The sequence below is a fragment of the Muntiacus reevesi genome, chromosome 10, assembly GCF_963930625.1.
Source record: "Muntiacus reevesi chromosome 10, mMunRee1.1, whole genome shotgun sequence".
NCBI lineage: Eukaryota > Metazoa > Chordata > Mammalia > Artiodactyla > Cervidae > Muntiacus > Muntiacus reevesi.
In genome coordinates, this window is record NC_089258.1 from 42381133 (window position 1) to 42396090 (window position 14958).

Genomic DNA, 14958 nt, shown 5'->3' on the forward strand with positions numbered 1-14958 from the left:
AGACACAGCTTTAAAATCCAGATTTCCCACTTTCCTGAAAAGTGACAAAACCTGACTGTGGGGTAAAGTCCCCGAGTGACAGGACTGGCCGGAGCTGAGGGGAGTCCAGCGGGGGCCCCACACTGCCCTCGTCCCAGCCCTCAGACAGGGCTGCGAGCGCCAGCATCCCCTGCAGGGGAGCTGGATGCACACAGGTCCCTCACGTGTCACCGGCGTCCGCGTCACGGAGGACGGAGCTGACAGCCCGGCAACGATGCTATAATTACTCCTTCGAGACACAAGCCTCCCGTGTGGTGGTTATGGATCATTACCGCCAGTTCACAGATGAGGAAATTTAGTGGACATCGTGCAAGTTACTTCTGCAAGCTTGGTTTTCTTCTTGAAGAATCAGGAACCTGCTTACAGGCTCGCCCTCAAAGCGCCTGGCACAGTTCGGGTGAGGCAGGTGCCCCATCACCCCGGTCTCCCTTCAAACACTAGACTGCACAGCCAGAGCTTTAGCGGGCTCGAGGGAGCCTGATGAACTCATGCGTCTTCACACCGATGCGTCCAGGCCGTCGAGGAGCAGCTCCAAGAGTGAGGTTGAATTCCTTCACGCCCTTACCATCCCACCCGAGGTTTTACGGCCGGAAGACAAGTGTGGCCAGCCTGTCTGTCTGCTCCCTCTGGGATAACGGGACGCACACAGCATCCTGACCGTGGGAATCCCTGCTTCTGAAGAGGCTGCGGGTGTGTTACACGGCAGGACGACTCAGGAAAAATAACAGGTGAGGAGGAAGCTGTCGGCCCCCGTGAGCCCAGCCACCACTTACCTAAGGGGAGCTTCAGAAACGATGGTGCTTCCCTGAGATACTCGACAGTGACGGTCACCTCATCGCCCGCATTTTTCAGAAGATGCACCTGTCGGTGTGACACAGGACGGCCATGTTACCATGACAGAGGGACCTCAGAAATAACGCTCACATCCCCACCAGGGCTTCCCGGGTGGCTTGGACGATAAAGAGCCCGCCCTCAATGCAGGAGACCCGGATTCTATCCCCGGGTGGGGAAGATCCCCTGGAGGAGGAGTATTCTCCAGTATTCTTGCCTGGAGAGTCCCATGGACAGAGAAGCCTGGCGGGCTACAGTCCATGGAGTCGCAAAGAGTCAGACACGACTGAGCGACTAACACTCCCGCTTCCGCTACATGCTTCGCCTGTCTCTCGAGGAGCCAGCGTTCACGGTTACCTCCGAGACTCTGGAAGCTCCGCAATCCTCGCCTGGGGGGACAAACGGACGCGGTGTGCCCCCAGGTACACGGCTCCCTGCCTCGTCCACACACAGGTGCACACATCAGCCTGGGTCCAAGGCCAGGCTCCCTGCACACTCGACACACCCCCGAAACCAAAGTTGTGGGAGAAACCCACGCGAGGTGCCAATCGCCAAATCTCAGACACTGGCACACACGCCCACGCATCAGCTGTGACGCTGCAAACTGAAAACATGAGCTTCAGACTTGAAACCACACTTTAGTTTGGAGAAACCGAGGGCATCATGTCACCCTGTTCGGTTACAAGGTCCCCCACCCCCAGGTTCGGGCCCTTCAGCTGCAGTTACAGACAGCTCCCCACTTTAGCTCTGGAGACAGCTTTGAAAGCCCGACGAGTTTCCCGTCAGTTCGGCCAACTCGATCCAGACACAGCAGACACAGCCCAGAAATAAGAAGCCGTAAGTGTTCCTGCCCCGGCCCCCTCGGGCATGTCCCCGATGCCTGCATGTGACCTCGGTCCCAGGCAGGGCACCCCGCCCAGCCCTCACATACACAGGCACCTGCTTCTGCCTGCAGAACGCAGGAATGCCTTTACCCTCACCCGGGGACGTTCCCGCACCCCCCAGACCCTGACGTCCCCCCCGCCTCAGCCTGTGAACCCCGCTGACACCCGAGCCCGGGTCAGCTGAGCGAAGGGAGAGCAGGACGGCACCGCGAGCATGAGATGGACACTCCGCTCGGACGGCCCAGCGGCTGGGGCTCATCTGGGACCACCCTCCGCCCCGCCCAAGGCCCCAGAGACAGGAACGCACCACCTTAGCCCCTCCCAGCTGACACCTGTCTCCTGGGACAAGTGGCCCTGGGCGATTCTGATCAAAGCGCAGGGTCACCGCACTCTCTCCTCCCGCAGGGCAGTGAAGGGACCCCTGGGCAACACCCTGCCCTGTGGGTGTGGGTGTCGTGAGGGTGGGGGCCCACCCAGGGAGGGCACGCCCCCCACAGAAGCTGCGGGTCCTCGGCTCAAGGAGTTTGACACTGAACACCCAGGAGTCCTCTGAACGGCAAGAGCCTAAGATCTGTGACTCTCTCCAGGGTCAAGTTCACCCACTGCTTCTGTCATGCAGATCTGCAAGTGTGTGTGCATGCACGCACACATGCATACACACACACACGCACACATGCACACGCGCACACACATGCACACACGCACACATGCAGGCACACTCGCACACATGCACTCGCACATATGCACACATGCACACGCACACACCTGGAGAAACATGCAACCAGTTTCAGCTCCCACAGGACACCTTCTACTAAACGCAGGTTTGATCTGCTGAGTGACCAGTGTGACCACCCGCAAGATGCTGGGAGCGGGGGTTTAGGGGGTTCAGGGCCAGGCTGCGGATTGGAACCTGGAGGATTCTGTTTCTACCATTTTCTAAACACAAGGGAAGGCTTTATTTCTAAGGGTTCTTGAGTTCGAAACCAGCAGAACTCAGGATCTGGCCTGAGACCCTAGCATTAACAAAGCAGCCGTGCATGACTAAAACGTGCATAAAAAAGAACCCATTTCAACTTGAAAAGGAGGCCTCACAAATGAGTCAGTGCCTTTTTATTGATTATGACAGTTTTTTAAATCAATGGCTCTCATAGCACCTAAGACCCTGGACTGCCATACCGGACTAGACGTGAATTTAACATTTGAGATTTAGAAAAAAACCCTGACCTTGCTGCATAGAAACGCAGTTCTGCACCATCTCTCAGGCTGGTGTCTGCGGAAGGGACTCCGAGGCAGACACGTGGGGCTGGGGGTCCCGCTGGGGGGAGGGAGGCGTCACCACCTCCCTGCCATCACTAACCTCTGCATGCAGGTCAGACCGAGCAATTTTCCAAACATTGATTTTCCTTCCTCTCTGAATGGTGAGAGGTCTCAGAATTTGCTGAATAAGATTAAGGCAGGCTCCCTCTCGGCCAGGTCCACTGTGATGTTATGTGTCCATGTGGACGGGGACACAGAGCTCAGTAAAAAGCGGGACATAAACACCTTTTTGTCACCCTAAAGTAGTAAGGCTTTTCCACAGCAGGAGACAAGATGCAGGGTGAGGTTCATTCTGTGGATCTTTTGTGTTGAGCAGACCTGCCTTTTTTCCTTTTAGTAATAACTGAATCTAGAATTTACTCTGAAAAACGAGGGTGTGAAACTGTGCAATTCATGAGGTCTTCTACAAATTTAATATTTTTATGCATTTCATGAACCTGAAAAGCTGAGATCGTATATGCCATTAGCCTCGCTGATTCAAGCATGGCTTTTGTATCACATAAGACTGTGGACTTATAATTTGATACTTTGGTCCAAAAAGTATATTTATATTAGTGAAATACTGGAATACCTCTGTGTATTAAGTTTACACATCTTTTACTCAAAAGCTTTTCTTTTGGGTGAATGCTTTTTGCTTCCCCAGGGCTGGGATAAAGTTACCTAGCTGTGCGCTGCCTCTTTTTGAATTACTGTGTGTGTTCTCACCTTAAGAAAGCAAGTTTTTGCAGAAATTGATAAATAACACAAGTTTTAGGTTTAGGAAGTAAATTATATGTCATCCACTTGAACCTAAACCTTAAACTACATGTCCCATCCAGCCCACAGATCTTACCTCCACGCCTGGAGAGAGTTAAAGGAATTCTTCTCTTAGTAATGAACCACTAATTTGCTGCATTGTGGAGCCTGACCCGACCTTGGTTAAGGCTCACCTCTGGAGAGGCGCTGGGGCAGAGCCTGTGACGCCCCAGTCCACGGGCCAGCGTCTCGGACACGCCCCAGAGGGAGCTTCCTGGGATGTCCCCCACGGTGGATGAGCACGCAAAGCCAGAGGCACCCTCACAGGCTCCACACGAGCCACCAGGAGGGCTCCCCACTCCCCGAATTTCAGTCCCCATCTTCACAATAGGAGCCACCAAATCTACCTTTCCTGGCATCTGAGAGGCCCCTATGAACACATGCATGAAATGCACATACAGAAACAAAATAATCAGAATAAGAGAAAATCTAATAAAAAGAACAATATCCGTAAAAAAAATCACACACTTACCACTTCTTTGTGGCTCGCACTTTCTACATTAATGCCGTTAACCTGAAAAGATGACAAATTAAGAATTTTAAGGATAATAATTGATGAGTCTCAGTTCAGAACTAACAGGAACTAACATGCAACAGAGCTAAGGACTGAAGTTCAAGATACTGACCTGGAGCAGAGCGTCCCCCACGAACAACATCCCTGTCTGGTCCGCTGCAGGGTCGTAAAAGGGGCAACAGTGTTAACACAGACTCAGAGACATCCTGCCGCTTGTGGTGGCTGAAGCAGAGTCTGCAGCAACTGGTACAGTGTGTGCAGGTGTGCGGGTGTGTGCACACGTGTGTGCACGCATGTGGACGTGGGAGCCTGGGTGGGTGAATGCTGCATGCGTGCATATGGGACATGTGTCGGTGTGGGTAGCCGCAAGTGCACGTGTGTAAGTGTGTGTGCACGCATGTGGATGTGCACGTGGGGGGGAGTCTGTGCATGTGGGCACAGGCATGCACATTGAGTGTGCGTGTGTGCGCATGTGTGACTATGCGTGCATGCATGTGGATGTGTGAGCATGTGGGAGTCTGTGTGGGTGAGTGTGTGTATCTGTATCTGTGTACACATGTGCATGTTCATGCACACACATGCATGTGTGGGTGTGTGATGTAAGAACGTGAGCACGTGTGTCTGTGTGCATGAGCACGTGTGTCTGTGTGCATGTGCACATGTGTCCACGGGTGGGGAAATGCAGCAACACAGCACCGGCCCCTCCAAAGCAGCCTCACATTCAGCTGGTTTCAGGCACATTAAGAGAGTTACTTACACGCAGAGCCTTGTCTAATGAGAAGCACAAACGCAGGATTTCATTACATATGTGGAAAGTCTGATCCCCATTTTCCATTAAGTCAACACAGACAATAAAATAGGAATTCTAGAAGTCCCTTAGGATTTCCCCCTCTTTCTTGGGAACACATCTACACAGACTGTTTTAATTAAAGGGAATGTGCCCAGAATATTAAAGGAAAAAGGGAAGAAAATCTTTACATTGTACAGTTTGAGTATAAGCTCCACAGCATATTTCCACTTAATTTTTCTATTATCATAGGGGAAGAAAGAAACCTCCTTTTAACATGACTGAACAAATTTGCACCAAATGTAAAGCATTTTGCAGTGTAAACGCTGACAGCTGTCTTTTCTTTAACGCAAGTGCCTGGCCTCGGCTCTGCTCGCCCAGGGACCCCCTCTGAGGGGCCCAGCTCATGGCAACATGCTGTTGTCCACACAGGAGACAGAACTGGAACCCCCCACCCCCGCCCCTCGCAGGCTCTGATGTTTAAGAGATCTGGGTTGATTTCAGTAACTCATCATTTGGGTCACTTGTTTTTGCTCTTCCTGGGCTTTAAATTCCCACTCTTGTGTTTAAATTCACCAACAAAGAGGGATCCCTGGAAAACAAGCCCCCTCCCACCTCAGAGAAAACAGGACCCAGGCCCCTCTCTCTCTGCCGGCGACCTTGGTCTCGCCATGTGACCGGGTCTGCTGCATAATTTCCAGGTCCCATCAGTAGAGAACCTCTGTGTTTTCAAAGTCCCCCCACGGATACTGCCGAAGGCGTCTTGCAACCACAGTCAGAAACAGCAGGACTGGTGCAGCCACAGCACAGGTGAGTGTCGGCCTGAGACCCACACAGAGCACATTTTCACAGGTATCTTTTGCCTTCATCTAGATTTATTTTATGTCTTTGGTTAAATATTGAAAACCAACTAACAGGCTATTCTTTTAACAGTGGCATTCTTTAAATTCCAGAAAAATATTTAATCTCAATTGTTAATATTAGTTCTAGTCATTAACTTTATTAAATTTTGTTGAAAATAAAATACAATCTTTATACCACTAAACGCAATGGTTATTGTAGGTAACTAATTAAGTTACTATTTACAGAAACTTAGCCCAGAAAACCTCCATTGCCCATTAGGTGAGACCTACTGATGGAGACCTCTGTCTCTCTATCTCTGTCTCTCTCTCTCCATCATTTAAAAAAGCCAATTTAAAAAACTTTCCAATTAAATCTTTGAAGTGTTGTCCCTTTGATGGACACTTTTAGTCCTAAAAAACAAATTGGTGGTGGTGGTTTAGTCGCTGTGTCTGACTCTTGGGACCCTATGGACTGTAGACCACCAGGCTCTTCTGTCCATGGGATTTTCCAGGCAAGAAGACTGGAATGGGTTGCCATTTCCTTCTCCAGGGGATCTTCCCGACCTAGAGATCAAACCCACATATTCTGCATTGCAGGTAGATTCTTTACTGACTGAGCCACCAGGGAAAGTGGTAAAATGGATGATAAAACGGTATCATGGAAGTTTGATTTTAATTTAAAATTTTAATTAATGTTCCTAAATAAAATAAACTTTTTGGTCAGATTAAGACAGGTTAGTGGATTTCAGTTGAAAGTGGCTCCAGCTTATTTCTGTGGTAACCTTGTCATTACGTCAGGATGTAAAATGGAAAAAGAGCATAATTTATTTTAACCCACATAAATATTCAAACACGAAAACTAGCTACATGGAGATATTCTATATTCTGTTATACTTGCCTTTTCAAGTCAAATTAATTGCTATTACTGGTGTTATGTGAGGTTATGCAAATTTAATCATTCTTTGCAATACAGTTGTGCTATAACAGAAATAATTTGTTTTTTTCTGCAAGTTAATTAGTAGGATTCAGGCATGTTAAATATTCATTCACGTGAACTTCTGGGGAATATTAGAAAATGATAATACCTCCTAAAGTCTTGGTATTAACTGCATCGAGAATCTGGGTTAATAATGGGGGAAGCCCAGAGTCTGGTGTCTCAGACCCGCTTCATCGTCCTTCACAAGCGCCGAGTCCTTTGAGCCCAGGACCAGCCAGCGTGGGCACGGCCGTCGCCCAGCAGGGGTCACGGGCGCTGTCTCACAGGACCCCGGTTGACCCGACGCGGTCTGAGCCCCTGCCGGCCCTCAACTCCCGAGGAGACCTGCTTCCCGACACACGCTCAGCCTCCACGCAGTGCGGTGGCGGGCTTTATCCTGAAAAACGGTGTGGGCCACTCAGATCAGAAAGCGAGAGTCTGGGGAGCACTGACTCCCCCCCCCACGTTTGCATGGATGCCTCGTGCGGACGCAGGCCGGCCTGAAATAACCCGAACAGTCCTGGCTCCCCTGACAAGCAGACACCCAGTGTCCCCTAGAAGGAGGCGGCCTTCCGCCAAGCAAACGTCACTTCAGATCAGAGGGGCGAGCTATCAGAAAATGTTATGCATACCTCCACACTTACTGCAAAAACTTACATGATCTGTTAGCTCCTTTGTTGTAAGGGCTCTTTGGTCCTCACTATAATGCCCAGAATTGCCAGCGCTGGTTACCCCAGCCGTGGTCCAGTGACCCAGAGCTGGAGAAGGAGAAACTGCCCTTCACAGGCCTGAGTGCCCAGAGCATCCCTCCGCCGGGTGGTCGCACCTCACCATTGGCAGGGTCTGCTGTTTGTGAACCACAGCAACCTGTTCTGGAGTTTACCACCGGGTCTCAGGTGTCAGTTACCTCTTGCTCTTGGTGAAGAAGGACCTAAGCTGAGTATTTAGCCATTTTAGACCACCTGAAGTTTACACACTATGAGCAGATACGAGTGCTGGCACATGCATCTGAGGCTATCCAGATGAGCTTTCCCTCCGGTAAGTTAGGGTTAAGGTAACTCATCCAGGAAGCCTGCCCTTCGGGGCGGAGGTCACCAGCAGCCTGAGCGCATGGTGATGCAAGATGATCAGAAGTGGGGAGACGGAGACCCTGACCCAGAGGCGCCGAGACAGGGCGCTGGGAGCGGAGGGGGCAGGGAAGCCCTCGTTCAGCCTCCTATCACACACTCTTGGCTCAGAACGGGAGAAGACGCCACCAACTTTGGAAACAAAGATGACACAGTCTGAAGAGTTGTGCTGAGGTTCCGCCCTCAGAGGACACACAGGATGCGTGGAGCCCTGCGGCCAGCAGACTCGGGAGGGACGCCCGCGGATCCACGAAGCGGAGAGTTTTAAGTAAACAGCCTGCAGGACATGCACCCAGCCCAGCCTCTGGGGCTGCAGGCGGGAGCGCTGAGGTGGCTGCCTGCGGGAGGTGGGGGGACGAGGAAGCCCCTGCCCCGCCTGTGACTGTCTTTTTGCAGCAGATGGCTGCCATGGGGGGGGGTGGGCGGGACTTGGCGGCAGGCCTGGAAGACCAGTGCTCTGGGCTCCTTGACAGCTGACTCCCGTGGGGAGAAGCCCCCGGGGACAGGGTGGGAGGGTGGTGGGCAGCTGGGCAGAAGCTTCGGGTCCTGGCATCACAGCAGCTCCCCCACAGGCTCTGCACTGCCCACCTGACCCCCTGCCAGCGTCCTACCAGGCTCCCTGCGGCTCTGCCTGGAGACCTGCAGGCTGCTATCCCGCGCCTGCTCCTGGGGCTTCTCCGTCCCGCCCGTGAGGCGCTCAGTCCAGGGAACATTGGCTCTGTCCTGGGTCCTGGACAGGGTCCCGCCCAGACCCTGGGGGTCTTCACCAAGGCGATGTGTTCCCCTCCCAAGGGGCCCACAAAGGGGGCTGAACCACCATCAGAGCAACTGCGGACCAAAGGGCTGGGAGGTCAATAAAGTGAAGTCGCTCAGTCGTGTCTGACTCTCTGCAACCCCATGGACTGTAGCCCACCAGGCTCCTCCATCCACGGGATTTTCCAGGTGAGAGTACTGGAACGGGCTGCCATTTCCTTCTCCTGGGGATCTTCCCGACCCAGGGGTTCAACCCGGGTCTCCCGCATTGCAGGCAGACGCTTTACCGTCTGAGCCACCAGGGAAGCCCTGGAAGGTCAATGATACACTTTTAAAAACAAACATTCTCTTCACTTTAAGAGAAAGGTTAACCACAGGCACCATCGGGATGGGCCGTGAACAGGGGTGTTCCCTGAAGAGGTTGCGGGCTTCCTGAAGCCTGGAGCGCGTAGGTACGTGGACTCCTCGGGGGACGGGGGGCACGCGGCCCCAGAAGGAACGGCGAGGCAGGAGCTGCCGTGTGGATGGAGGAGACAGAACCAGAGGGGAGGCAAGGACCAAGCGGAAGAGAAAGCTTCACACTGAGTCAGCCAGAACAATTAAATAACGAAATCTCACGGGTGTGGTAAGCGCATCGCCGGTCTCAGCCAACAGCAGCGTTTCACGGCAGTGAGACCCGGAACGCAGGTCAGGGCGCTGCAGAAAACAGCTCACAGGCCTCGGGGGCCCCACACCCCAGGAGGCCCCGCGGTGCCCCCGGGCTCCGTTCCACAGATCTCGAGGCTGTGGCTCCGGAAGGCAGAGGGTGGCAACCGCGTGCCCAGGGCCGACGTGGGAAGCCCCCGTCCTCACTGAGGGGACCCTGTGACGGCCCCGCCCTGACCCTGCGGCAAGGACAGTGAAGGTCAGCGGGGCACATGACCTCCCTGTGCCCTTCCCACCAGCTGCAAGGCTGGCACCCAACGTGGCCCGGGCTCTGGAACATTCTCCGGACAGCAACCCACGCGTTTTTTTTTTTTTTTTTTTTTATGTAAAACAGACCTTTTGATCCTGCTTTGGACGGTCCCAAATGACCCCTCTTGGACCCCTCACCCCTTACTCATAAACAAGACCCAAGTCCCTCTCCAGGATGAGAGCCCAGGCCCTGCCCCAGCCTCCCACGCCTCCTCTCCCCACCAGCTGCCCTCCCCCACTGGCCTTCCCTGTTTCTGAGCAAACGGGCCCATCGATCCTTCGTCCTGCATCCTTTCTGAGTCTGGGATGCCACCTGGCAGGGCCTGCTCATCCCTCACTCTGTTTGATTCAAATATTTGCTTAAGCGTCACCCACGGAGAGATTTCCGCTGACCACCCTGTAACAGCAGAGATGTTCTGTCCGCTGCTCGGCACGCCCCAGCGTCGTCTAATTGTCTTCACGGCACTGGTCACTGTCTGAACGTGTATATGATCTGGTCACTGACGGCCAGTTTTCCCCACTGGACACAAGTGCACGCGGGCGGTGTCTGCCCGGAATGCCCAGAAGCGTCTGATCCATACAAGGTGCTCATCGAGGGCAAGTGGGTCGGTCTGCAGATGAATAACTGAATAAACGGTTTTATATTCTGCTCTGACCTCTGAAACTCCAATACTTTGGTCACCTGATGCAAAGAACTGACTCATTTGAAAAGACTCTGAAAGACTGAAGGCCAGAGAAGGGGACAACAGAGGATGAGATGGTTGGATGGCATCACTGACTCGATGGACGGGAGCTTGAGTAAACTCCAAGAGTTGGCGATGGACAGGGAGGCCTGGCGTGCTGCAGTCCGTGGGGTCGCAAAGAGTCGGACACGACTGAGCGACTGAACGGCACTGAACTGAACAGTTTCCAGCCGCCCAATCCCTAAATGCAACGCCAGGTAGATGTCGGACTGCGGACCCCTCTGGTCCCCACGTGAGAGCAGTAGAGAAGCCTTCCAGCTCCAGGTTCCCTCTGGGGTGACCGCGAACCTGCCTCCTCAGGGAGGGGACCAAGCCAGGTCAGCCCTGCGGGAGGGTCCCTGGCCCCGCCCTTGAGGGTCTCACCCCCAGCCCCGCCCCTGAGGGTCTCACCCCCCCCGGCCCCGCCCCTGAGGGTCTCACCCCCGCAGCCCCGCCCCTGAGGGTCTCACCCCCCCCAGCCCCGCCCCTGAGGGTCTCACCCCCCCCAGCCCCGCCCCTGAGGGTCTCACCCCCCCCAGCCCCGCCCCTGAGGGTCTCCCCCCACCCCCGGCCCCGCCCGAGGGTCTCACTCCTCCCCGGCCCCGCCCCTGAGGGTCTCACCGCCCCGGCCCCGCCCCTGAGGGTCTCACCGCCCCGGCCCCGCCCCTGAGGGTCTCACCCCCCCCGGCCCCGCCCCTGAGGGTCTCACCCCCCCCGGCCCCGCCCCTGAGGGCCTCACCCCCCCCCCGGCCCCGCCCCTGAGGGCCTCACCCGCCCCCCCCCCGGCCCCGCCCCTGAGGGTCTCACCCCCCCGGCCCCGCCCCTGAGGGTCTCACCCCCGCCCAGCCCCGCCCCTGAGGGCCTCACCCCCAGGAGGAGCCCTGGCTTGGTGCGCTGCTGGTTGCGGTGCAGGTTGTCCGCGTCCCGGGCACCCGCCTCATGCGTGAGGACGCTTCCCAGGCGCGGGGCTCCACACGAAGGACCTCCCTGACAGCAGCGCACGCGGCTGCTCGGCCTCGGGTCCCCCTGCCGGCGAGACACGCGTGTCCTGCGCCAGAGCCTAACCGCGTGAGCTCGGTGAGACCATCCCGGGCCCCAGACTCAGCTCACGGAGCAGTCGATTCGGGTGCAGGAAAGAGGAGGGCGTGCGCGGGGCGGTCACAGCCGCTGAAGGGGCCCCGGGGGTGGGCGGGGCTGCTCCCCAGCCTGGCCCCGCAGGAGGTGGGATGGAGCAGAGGCCCGGGGGCGCGGGATGCCGGGCCTGGTGCGGCAGGCAGGGAGGACCTGGCTGGGAAGTCGCTGGGCTGAGATGCTCGCGACGCTTCCTGGAGCTGGAGCGCGGAGCCTCCTTCCCGGGAGAGTCGTGTCTGCACAAGTGGGCCCTGCCTAGGGGACCGGACCCGGGGGGCCCGCAGACACGGGGAGGTGATGCTCTCATGTCGCCCAGCAGGCCGCCTCGGCCTGTTCACACCCCCGTAGAGAAGGGAGATGCTCTTCCCGAACTGAGCAATCTTTTTCTGATTTTAATCTTATTCCTGAGAGGGTGGGTAACAGGCAGGAAGGCCAGGGGTCTCCAAACGGAGGAAATAGGCCGCATGTAGCAGACACGTTTATCTCTCTCTTAAGGGCAGGAGGAACAAATCACAAGTGTTAGATTTTTTTCCCCTTCTCTATACAAAAATAAAAAGAGGTTTCTCTTAAAATTCTGAGCTGCCATGATGACACGGGGCTCCACCTGAACCGGACTTTTCTCAAACCCTGAGCTAACCAGAGCGTTTTCCTACAAAAATGTTTGTCGTAAGCTATGTTAATGAACAGAACCCTAGACTCTGTTTCTTCAAGCTGTGAGGGCCCTGCGTTTTGAGACATCTCCTTTTTCTGATTAGCAGCCTTCTGGTAGCTGTATAACATCCAGCTAAAGACTAGCAGGGGGGCACTCTTTCTGCCCCCTTCTGATGTCTATGTCAGAAGCTTTCTCTCTTCTCTACCTTAATAAAACTTTGTTACACAAAGGCTCTGAGTGATCAAGCCTCGTCTCTGGCCCCGGATTGAATTCCTCTCCTCCAGAAGCCAAGAATCCCAGTGTCTTTCACTGCTCGTGAAAAGTTTCAACAACTTTTCATTCCCCTGTTCTCATCCTTTTCTGAAACATATTCACATCCACAAATTTAAAAATTTACTTGTGAAAAAGAACTAAGAATGTTCACAAGCAGATTTGAGCAATCCTTCTCTCAATCATTAATCAGGCAGCCAGATGGTTATGGTCACACGGAAATGATTACACACTCCGACTTCAGCAACAACTTGATTCATTCTCCCTGCAGACCCTCGCTCTGAACACAGGGAGCACTGAGCCCATCAGGCTCTTCAATCACTCAGCGCAGCACTTGCTTTGTACAACAGAAGGACGTCAGTCCAACAGAAGTATGTGCTTCTTTGAAGTGCTTTGAAAACCTCGAAAAAGAATGGCCGTTTGGCTCAGAGACCTGTGTCCTCGTGGTTATAATTAAATCCATATTTCCTGATAAGACTGGAATCCTTTTGTGTCACCAAGAACAGCAGCATAGGAGGACCAGGCTCTTGTTTTCCCTCCTAACAACGGCTGGGGGCTCTCCAGGAAAACCGTCCCCTGCGGAGGGCAGGTGGCTTCATGGGCTCAAGACCCTTAATGCCCAAGAAGTGTGATCTGCCTGCTGCAGACATCAAGGGCAGGCTTTGTGACTTTGCTGGAAAGAGGGGAAACTGTACAGTCGAGCTGCATCCTGAGTGTCCTTTTGGTACAAAATTTACGCAGAATGCACGTGTTGTTAAAACCTCTTTTCCTCACAACTGAAGTCAAAGCCACGATGGGGGCTTCACCTCCCTGTGAACAGTCCCTACAGCAAAACATGACCGCGAGACCTCTGGCAGTATGATGCCCGAGGTCACCAGGCTATGCTGGCTGGTCCCCTGCAGGATGTGGACCAGGTCTGAGCATCCTGGGGGAAAGCAGGAGTTCAGGCATCTCACCCAGGACCTGTCAACACTCTGGCCCTCGCCCAGACTCATCCCCTTCAACACTCAGGCTGTCCCTCGACAACACAGGCTTCCCGTTCAGCGCCAGGTGTCCGTCTGCCCGGGTCACGAGGGATCATCTCCTGGACCTGCAGGAAGGACCTGATGGAACAGGGCAGATGGGTGGCCCCGGGGAGCGGAGGAGCCTGTAAGAGCTGGATTCGAAAGTGTCACCAAAGAGAGTTTATCAGAAAAATATGCACTTTGATGGAAAGCCACCTGCCCAGTACTCACTCGCCCTCACGCTCAGCCCTACACACTCTGACCTCCCGGAGAGGCAGCTCTTGCCAAAGCCATTATTACAGTTTCAGCACCATGGCCAGCGGCCTCCCTGCCTAGCCCCTCGGCCACGACGCAATTCTACACCGGAACCTCATCACGCTGACCCTCCATCCACTGCACCCCAGCCCCCAAGAGGTTTGTCTTTCCTGAGAAACCAAAGTTCAAACCACTGCCATGTCCGTGTCTCCTGGGGTCAACGTGACGCCACACTGTGGGTCAGTACCTCTCTTAAGGGCTGGCGGGATCGGGGATGAGGGCGCAGACAGCTGGGAGAGAAGACGGCAGGCGGATGGCCAGGCAACACACACAGCAGCTGTCTTCCCATTGAAAACAGTGCACCATACTCCAGACTGCGGCCATGCACACACAGTCATGCAGCTGCTGGTACCTGCGAGGTCCCTGAATATCTTCGATATGACCACGGGGACGCCGTGTTCCACGCCGCCCTGGAAGACAGGCAGAGGGGCTCAGTGACGACAGAGTGGGGGCTGTCATGGGAAAGTGTCGGGGGAAGGAATGCATTCATACCTTTATGCTCAGGCCCAGGCCGCCCACGGGCTGTCTGCGAAGCGTAACTGTTCTGTGCTTTAAAAAATTTAGAAAACAAACCCGGCTTAGGTTAAAATGGACAATCAGAAAGCGAATGCAAAACGTATACATAACTTCTTTATTAAAATTTCAGACATATCGGGGACATACGTATACCTATGGATGATCCATGCTAATGTTTGGCAGAAACCAACACAATTCTGTAAAGCAATTATCCTTCAATTTAAAAATAAAAAAAATTTAAAAAACTTCAGTAGCTGTTTATATTTCCAAAGGGGAGCTGCCTAATCACTACAGTGACGGCACCATTTCAAACCTGCACTCGGCAGTGCTACAGGCAAACAGACAGCCTGGTAAGAAACAGCCGCACTGTGCTGGCTTCAGATCCACCCTGAGGTCCTGCAAAGTTGGTCATCTCACCCCGTCCTGGCTCCGAGGGATGGAGGCCCCGTTCCCAGGCAGCAGACGGGGAGGCTACAGAGCACATGCTCAGCTCTGTTTCTAAAGTTTCATCTCCACTGACCCCCAAAGA

The 14958-nt window shown here is 54.3% G+C and overlaps 1 protein-coding gene across 1 annotated transcript in view; it reads right to left on the reverse strand.

The window, feature by feature from the left end:
- Positions 1–14958, reverse strand: part of SNTG2 (syntrophin gamma 2) — a 115872-nt gene that overhangs the window by 54281 nt on the left and 46633 nt on the right. The window contains exons 3-7 of the mRNA XM_065947473.1: positions 14406–14462; positions 14266–14323; positions 4493–4536; positions 4339–4380; positions 813–900 (exon numbers count right to left, since the gene is read on the reverse strand). Coding sequence (XP_065803545.1) covers positions 813–900; positions 4339–4380; positions 4493–4536; positions 14266–14323; positions 14406–14462 — 289 coding nt within the window. The remainder of the gene's footprint in view (positions 1–812; positions 901–4338; positions 4381–4492; positions 4537–14265; positions 14324–14405; positions 14463–14958) is intronic.